This window comes from Lepisma saccharinum, chromosome 17, assembly GCF_977018435.1.
Source record: "Lepisma saccharinum chromosome 17, izLepSacc3.1, whole genome shotgun sequence".
Taxonomy (NCBI): Eukaryota; Metazoa; Arthropoda; class Insecta; order Zygentoma; family Lepismatidae; genus Lepisma; species Lepisma saccharinum.
Window position 1 is genome coordinate 52556778 of NC_139245.1, and position 9664 is coordinate 52566441.

General features: G+C 36.7%; 1 protein-coding gene across 1 annotated transcript; it reads left to right on the top strand.

Annotated features, from left to right (window-relative positions):
• The first annotated feature begins 8685 nt into the window (after positions 1-8685).
• On the top strand, positions 8686-9183 carry LOC146001412 (uncharacterized). Its single transcript, XM_083138731.1, has one exon. It carries the CDS (start codon positions 8686-8688, stop codon positions 9181-9183), a length of 498 nt encoding a protein of 165 aa, XP_082994857.1.
• Positions 9184-9664: the final 481 nt, after the last annotated feature.

Sequence of the window (9664 nt, forward strand, 5' to 3'; positions counted from 1 at the left end):
TGTGTTTAAAATTTGAATTTCACTCTTTTTATTCCCTGATGCTATATTTGTTACCACCTGGAGTTTTAACGAAAGTCAGAAGTAGCATTTACTGAATTTTTTGTTTTACATTGCATAATATTGAACCACGGCAAATTGCACCGGCCTATTATTTATTAGGAGGCCATTAGAGGCTTGCCAAAGCAACCTTTTAGGACACTAATAGCTTGCTTTGCGCAACTCGAATTTTATATATTTATTTTAAGGATTCACAACATAAAAATTTATTTTATAGTTTTAAACAGAATTTAGAACTTACTTTTGTTTAATAATTCTACATTTTGTAATTTTGAAGTGAAATCTATTACTGACAATAAATTATTTCAGTTTATCAGAACACGCAATGGTATTTTAAAATCAGGCTCAGGTAAATTTATTGTCATTTAGAATTTTAATAATAATTTGAACACTCACAGATCAATTCAGATTAACGATGGGCAATCTATTTTTTTTAATTATCAGGATTTTTCTTAGATTATTGTGGATTAACAAATTTTACATACCAGAATTTTAGCTTTTGAACAGGTAAAAATGAAGGAAGTTGAATTACCACTTAATATTCCCAAGAATTTATCTGATTTCACTATTCCCCAATGGACTCCGCTTGAACTTGCCTTAAAGTAACTTAATCAATCTTTTAATAAGGGCATTTCATTTCAGGAATTAGTTTGCCCATGTCTATATTAGTTTTTATTATTTGGAATTTATTGCTAACGACAGCATGTGGGTATTATTTTTATAAGCACCATCAACTTGCGAGACAAGTTCATTCAGAACAGCACAGTAATAATTTATAATTTAAGGCAACACATCCATCATGGACATTAATATTTTAATTACGATTGTATATTTTATTTAAATTTTCCTTATTTATTTTCAAAGAGTTATGGCAGTTATTTAATCAATTTATTTTAATTTTATTTTATTTCATGAGGCAATTTAATTTAATGTAATTTTAAGAAAAGGCAATGGAATGAGTTTGGTCTTGTGTGCATAACCGTGAATTATATATATCTATCCTACGCAGTTTCCTTTTCTTATTATAATTTTCCCCTTATTTAACCTAACCTGTCTATATGAAACGACGTGAACGAGCAATGCCTACACCAATCATGGGCATTTTTTATGAAGGACCTCCGCAGCAGCAGTTAACCATCATGCGGAGACTCGTCACCAACAATTTGAAGGAGGCATGCAGACATTTTTTACTACAAGAGGACTACATTTTTACCAGGAAGGCTGCATTCAACCATGAAGTTTCCAGTTTAGTGGATTACAGACTATCAACGACACCTAGTGTAGAAACCAGATTAAAATTTTCCCTCCACATTGTTTGCAGTTGGGACATTTTCCCCATCTCCCAAGTTCTACGGGTAATTTATTACACATTTTTACATTGCCCCAAATTAGGCCAAGACGACAAGTAATACAAAGAAGATGAGAAGTAGAGAGAATATATATTCTACAAGCAGCAGTTTTGGTCATAACAATAATTACAGAATTGTTGTTCAAATTGTGCTACAGGGGTTCGCCACACATACACATACACATGCAAGCTTATACTATGTGTATTTATGTGGATATTTAACATGCATTATGGGAAAGACTACTTTTCCATAGCCCTTCTTCACATGTTCAGTTCCGTACCATGCACGCTAGCCAGTTTTTTACATGCATTATAGTTCACATCATACTACAAGGAGGCGACAAGCGCCAGTTGTGTCAATTAACCAGCGCTAGCAACAATTAGTGTGTATTTTTTTAAGAAGAAATTTTCACAACGGATAACCAATGCCAAGAGCTTGTACTAAATTGTGAGATATCGCAGAAGAATCATAAAAGTGATTGACTTTATTGCAGTTTCGGGAATTCCGTGACGTCACCTACGAGAGGGAATGCATCTTCTCGTCTTCTGCCTATCATTTCCCGCCGAACGTAATTTTTTCTCCACAGCGATCACCCGTGGGTTCTCACATTACCATATAGAAAACCTCTTCCGAAACAAAAATTTGGCTGCAATGAAATTTTTGAAATCTCGTACTTCCCAGTAATCTGTCCCCAACACAAAGAAAATGAAGCCAGTTCTCGATTTAATTACGTAACCCCCATTCCGATTAATTCCTTTTCTAACTGATTCGCCAAATGAATCTTCCGTAAAGTTCATCATTCCTATCCTGTAGGGAATTCGCTATATAGAGTATTGGGATACTGAAAAATATTTGAGTGAATATAGTTTTACAAAAAAAAGTTTTTTTTAAGAATGTATTTGAAATCAATATGTAGAAATTTATGTACAAAATGTATATTTGTGTAATCAAAATGTAAGCTTCGTGTAGACAGTGCAACGAGCAAGATTCTTTATTGTATTGGAAATAGTAGACACCAGTCTCCAACATTAAATAAAATCCCTTATTGTGCAGAATTTCTGCCAAACAAGCCACAAAGATAGCGTGTCCGATATTTGCTCGAGGAAATATGTATGTATATACATATTTCCTAGCTCCATGTCCAATAAAATTTATTTATGACTGATGATTTAGGTTAATAATTATAATGTGGCATGTAAAAAATGTAACGGGTACATAACCAAATTAATATATTAAATCAATTAGTGAAAGAAATGTGTGAACATGTATTCCGATCCAAAGTGGAATTATTTTGTTTGTGGAATTTTGACAGCTGTAAATGAACAAAGGTTCAATATTGTCATTCATTTCAGTGTTTCTTTTAATGTTTAATGTAAAGAACAAATATTATTGGTAGCCGTGTTTAGAACAAAACGAAAGAAACTGTAGTGAGAATACTTAAGGTGTTAGATCATACATTCTACATTTCTTCCCTCTTTTAAGAATATGTCATAGTAGGTGTTTGTCTCACTTTTCGCCGCTAAGAGTACGAATTATACATTTCATTTATAAATTACCTTAACATCGGAGAAACGTAACACGCTCCTATCATAATACACGCACGCTAATAAAAGGTAAAGGTAAAGTGCTCCCCTGTGCTTAGCACCAAGCCATGAAGGCGTATAGGGGGTGTGGGGGTAACGCCCCACACTTTCTTGATCCGGTCGTGAGTGAGGGTGATGTGATCAGCATCACGCCCCTGTCCGCCTTTACCTCCAGGGTTTCCCCCAAGTACCCATGCCATTCGACGCTGGGTGTTAATGTTAAGGGCTCTTGCAATAAAATGAGAAACGTATCTTAAGCATACATTAAATGAGAACAAAACTATTAAAGAGATCAACTCCTAATTAAGAGAAAGCCTCCATGGCGGTGTAGTCCCCACAGCGCGTTACGAAGCCAAGTGCCACGGGTTCGTTTCCTGCTTGCGCATGGATGTTTTATTTTCTTGAGTGTTCCTTCATCAATTTTATAATATCATCAGTCATTATCTTCTTCACGATTAGCCATTAGTAACAGAAATGCGAAGCAAAATAAACCAAATCAAACAATCCTTATTAGGAACTGAAACCAAATTATTTATACTTATGTCAAGCGTTGAGCTTGCTGCACAATGACAAATGACAAAACAAAGGACACCCGAAAAACCAATAATTGAATATTCTTAAGCCGCTTCAGTGGTCTATTACGTTTAGAGATGGGAACACGATCTCGTTAACTCGATCTCGAGTTCCTGCCTGGACAATTATGTCACTGCGTCGTTCTTCGTTATGGTTGCTATTTGCCTGTGAAGGCAGAAAGTTTAAGTAAAATGAGAAAAATAGAAATGCACGAGGATTACCTAAGAACTGATCCAAATGTCAGAAGCTGGTCTTCTGCAGAAGGCGAAGTAATAGGTTGAAATTTACATACCTTCGGAAAATGTCAGCCTATCACTACAATGTACAGGATGAGTCAAAAGTCCCTGACCATCTTTTATAAAATAAAAGGGAGTATAGATTGCAGCAATTGGTCATGTTAGTAATATGTTGGGCCCAGGGGGAAACTTTTGACTCACCCTGCGTAATGAGATATATGGACAATTTATGACGTGTTCTCGGTTTACTTTTACTTAACAGTCTTTCTTGGTCGATGATTAAAGAATCAGCTACCAAAACACAAAATAAGGAAACTAATTTTCACATATAAAAACTTTGCAATTATCATCAATCTTTTGTATTTTCCTAAGGTAAGACTGTCAAGTGAAGCTAGTGGTAACCCTGCCGCGCGCCCCTTCAAGTTATGTCACAGACGTTACTAGCTGTGTTGGTTTGCATACATACAGGATAGATTTCAAGCGCTTAAGCGCCGAAACTAAGCGGTTTCAAAATAATTCATTTCATTACACACTTACATTAGGAAACAATTTGGCACGTTGCGAGGAGGAGATTTGAGGGAGGGGGAACGGGCGGGAAATAACAAGGACCACTGCATCTAAATTCAGGGGAGATTAGCAAACATTGTTAATCCAAAAGTTTCGAGAGAGCTTTTTACTGCGAGTCCTTGGAAAAACTATCCCCTTAGGAATTGTATCAGTTTTAATGCCAGAGGGGGTGAAGAAGAAAATAATATCACTGCAGAACTTACGTATTCCCAGTGGGTTCCATTCACGCCTCGAGAATAGAAGGACGCTGTACAAAAAAATGAAACCCGCAATTGCGGTGGAGTTGCTACCTTTTTGGGATAAAGGAAGACGAAGAAATGTTGCAAGGGAATGGGCAGTTATAAGGAAAATTGCATGAACGCTGTAATATAAGGAAGTAGGGAAGTTTTTTTGACGCTGTTTTGGCTTTAATCTTTATAAGGTTTTACGCTTAAACATTCTAGGACAATACAGGCAATGGATGGGTCAGGTTCAACGCGAAAGTTGTACGTAACAACCCGGATATTAAATTTTACACAAAAAGGGGAGGCCGGTAGCTGAAAATCCCAGTTATTAAGGTAATAGAGAGTAATGGTATGTTTCAATATTCAGTTCTAATTTCAATCCCTGTGGTCTTGTTAGATCTACACTTTTCTAGGAAAAGGGAATTTATGTTTCCATAAATTGGTTTCCTGACTATTCAGACTAAAACGTAATAATGATCAGCCCAGCCTCCATCTGCAAAGTGACCAATGTTTGGAAGTAACAAGTTACTTCTAACTCAGTTACAAGTAATATTTACTTTTTGAGGAAATCAAACTGTATCTTGCTACCTTTCAAAGTAATTAACTGTAACGGAAAATTTTAAAGCTTCACTTTACAGTTACTTAACGATACCTAAATTGCGGTTTGAAAATTTGTAACTTGAGGGAAGAGATAAATTTGGATACCCTGTTTCCAATGTGTCTTCTTTGGATGCTAAGGTCAAAGGTGTTTTCCTGGAATCACCTAAGACAAAGAATATGGGTATGCACTAAGTTTCGTAATCTTAAGCCGGAACCATGTTTCATTGACTTAGGATTATGTTTCCATTAAATAAATATCTGGCTGAAGTAATTTAACTTCTAAAAGGAATGCCATGGATGGTAGCATAGTGATGACGAGAATCAGAAAACGAATTTATATGTAAATACATACTTATGTATGAAGCTGGAAAGTGTTACATTTTCTATTGTTCTCATCATGGCATAGCCTCGAGAAATTTAGTTTTTATTTTCCATACTTCTACATAGGCTACATTAGGTTTTGACTCATATTTTACATAGGCCTATTTTAGTTATTACTACATATTAATTCCACATTATAGAATATTCCTCAACATATAGTCCATATTCGAGCAATAACAACATGTCTGTTCCCTTGTGACTGAAAGAGTTAGGTGAATTTCTTGCGAATATCTGACAAATTTGAAATGCACTCCCATTATTTCTTGCGGTATTGAAGACAGTTTAAGTCAATTTAAATCCATCTTAAATTACGGCAGAAGGAAATTCACTTTCGAATACTTACAACAAAATGTTGTTATTAATTATATTTTAAACAGAAAATGAAAACACATGTATTTTGTTGTTTTACAATTAATATCAATGTAAGCGTACTCTATTTTATGTAGCACGTGTAGTGTCTTATATCATTAAAAAGGTAAATCCTTTAAATTTTTAAGCCCATATTTAACTCCATCTTTTTGTGAAAATAACTAAATATGTGTTTACATATTTAGCACATATTTACTACATATAAATCAGTACCCTGATGATGATGCTAAATTTCGTTAAAGAGACATATTACAACAGGGACAGCATTTCTAAAATAAAATAATAATAATATGAAACGCTTATTAAATATAAAGTCTACAGTGGTGTTTGATAGGCTACAGTGCAGCATGTTAGTGATTTTATTTTATTGTTGATATTTCTTTTGTGAATTGTCAGGTTATATATTATTGCAATATACACTAAAAATGAAACACTTGGAAGATGTTTTGCACGATCACTTGAATGTGTTTCACTTGCAGTATGGTGGTTCTGCAGCCATATCTTCACATGTTTCCTAGTCTTAAATTAATTAACTGCTGGGCCATTTCGACATTATTTTCCCGATGACGTGAAACCAGACGTATTTGACAATAATATGCTCACTAAATTAATGCTCAAATTACATAAATAAGTACGAGTAAATGAAACGAAAGTAGAAAAGTAGAAGGATTGGAGGTGTTCAAAATCATACTTGGTACCCGGCCTATTATTTTTATAAAATTAACCACAATGGAAAACCTATTTTGACGATGTTTTTGTTGATTTTATAGTATTTGCAACTCTGTGATTTTTCATCTCATACTTCGTACGAGTGTCATAATTTCTTTCGAGTTAAAGTACATAACACCTACACCCACTTACACCCACGCACACCCACGCACACACACTTACACCCACGCACACCCACCTACACCCACCTACACCCACCTACACCCACGCACACCCACGCACACCCATTGCAAGTTTGTGATTTTTACCTCATACATGGTACGAGGCATATTGTTTCTATTATTTTAACCACAATGGTAAACCTATTTTGATGATGTTTTTGTCGATTTTATCCTATTGCAAATCTGTGATTTTTTACCTCACACTTGGTACGAGTGTCGAGGTCTATTGTTTTTATTAATTTAACCACAGTGGTAAACGTATTTTGATGATGTTTTATGTTGATTTTATACTATTGCAACTCTGTGATTTTTTCACCTCACACTTGGTACGAGTGTCATAATTTCTTACGAGTTAAATTACGTAACATTGCGATGGCTCGTAAGGTAAACTATTGTGCAATGTTTACGCAACAAGTTATTACGCAGACGCGTATCTAGCGTGTTGTTGGTTATGGCGTTATGGGTGTCTTCTGATTGACTTACTGTTTCGGATGTTTTCATCCGCGCTTAGGTTACTTAAAGGGTTTTCGCATTATAGATCAGTCAGTATCGTGAGAGTGTTTGAAGAGTACGGATGTGTTGTTGCAGTATTAAAAGTTAAGTATTTAATTTATTTTAAAGCTACATACTATTTATTATTTTTAAGTCTAAAAATTGTATCAAGTGATTTGTTTCATAGTAATTTCGATCAGATTGAGTTTTGATGTGATCAGATGTTACTTGTTGTCTCCGGAAATTCTGTATAAATAACATAGCTGAAAATTTTATCGTAATAGCTAAAATTAGGGTAAGGACGGGGCAAACGGACACTGGGGCAAACGGACAGTCCCTAAGAAAAATTAGAATAATTTAGCGTTGAAGTTTGCAACAGTGCATCGGTTGGCGTTGTGATTTGAAGCAGAACATTGGCGAGAAGGTGTGTTGAACATCGGTTGAAATCTTGAAGAAGAACGCCAATCCAGCCGTAAAACCTGACCAGGTAAGGATAATTGTACTAGCAAAAACCTAAACAGTAAAAATCCGTGTGCGGAACATAAGGATTGCGTGGATTATGATGGTCCCGCCAAAGTTGATCTTTGTATTGTGGATACGGCATTGCTTCCTCGACATACACAGCCTGTGTCAACATGCTGCTGCCATGTGGTGGGCTTTTTCGAAAATGTAAAGCGCAAGGCTACAGGCGGAGCGAACGGGCAGGCTTGTGTTGGGGCAAACGGACATGCATAAAGAGCATATCATTTAAATACTATAAGGTATTATGTATTCAGCAACTAATCTACATTGGACTCAAAATCGAAAGGGCATGTGTGAATTGTATGTAATGTATGTATTACCCTTCAGATGTATGCTTTTCTAAAATAATGTGTCCTTGTTACAGGATAGTGCGACATCGTGAACGAACCACAGACCGCTGTTCCTGGACAGATGAGAATATGCAGAGGGCTGTTAAAGCAGTACAAGGTGGCATTCCTCTAGCTACAGCCGAAAGAACACTGTCTGTTCCGCGGAACACTTTACGGAGACGGGTGGGTAGCAACGTGCAAATTCCGAAATTTGGCCAGCAGTAGAGGTACAACTGGTGGAGCACCTTCTGAAACTTGATTCTATAGGATATGGTTTGACCTATAAGGAACTCCGCAGTTAGGTATATCGGTATGCATTTAGAGATGATGTGCCACACTACTTTAATGATCTACAAATGACAGGGAAGAACTGGATACAAGGATTTTTAACTCGTCACAAGGAACTCAGGTTGCATTACAGAGGCTCTGTCATATGCTCGCGCTAAATGACTATCTAAGACAAATGTTAACATATTTTACAATAATTTATCAAAGTTGCTAGACGAACACAATATGTGGAACAAACCTGCCAACATATACAACTGTGACGAGACAGGCTTGCAACTGATCTACAAACCAAAACGAGTCATATCAATGCGGGGCAAAAGAGAAGTCGTGACCCAAACGAATTGTGAAAAGGGAGAAACAGTAAGTGTTATGGCATGTGTATCTGCAACTGGCCAGTATGTGCCTCCTTTTGTTATCCTGAAGGGTCAAAGATATAATGAGAACTATGAAATTGGTATGTCTCCTGAGACGAAAATAGTTCTTTCGGATAGTGGCTACATGCAATGGGAAGAGTTTGCTCATTTTATGGACCATTTCATTAGTGTCAAACCCCCTGGACCTGTAGTGCTCATTCTTGATGGACACGGATCGCATTGTTCAGATCCACCAACTCTGGAGAAGGCATTAGCCAATAACGTGTACCTTCTGTGTTTACCTCCACAAAGCAGACACAAACTTAAGCCGCTCGACGTTTCGTTCTTTGGGCCACTTAAAACATTTTAGAACGACGGCTGTAGAGTTTACGTGCGAGGAAATCCAGGGAAAGGTATCAATAAAGTGGCCTTTGGTGTAATTTTTGTAGAGGCTTGGAATTGTGCGGCCACAGTGGGGAATGCAGTAAATGGGTTTTATGCATGTGGGATACATCCATTTAATCCACGACGCCTGCCTAAGCACGCATTTATTCCTGGAACTGTCCATGAAGTGAATGTTCAAGATCCGCGATCACCAGAACCTTTAGCGACAGACGATGATGCCTCATCTCAAGTAAGTTTTCAAGAACTCAACCCCTTGCCATCAACTTCTGGGACCTCGAACATGAAACGAAAAAAGGGGGAATTGCACTTATTAACGGATCCTTCTTTCATCGCTCGCCTCAAAGAGAAAAAAAAATGACTGCAGCAAATCAAACAACAAGAAAGGCACAGCATGTTAAACGCACCGCAAAAGATGTGCGCCGTGTATGCAACGGTGTGTACACGCA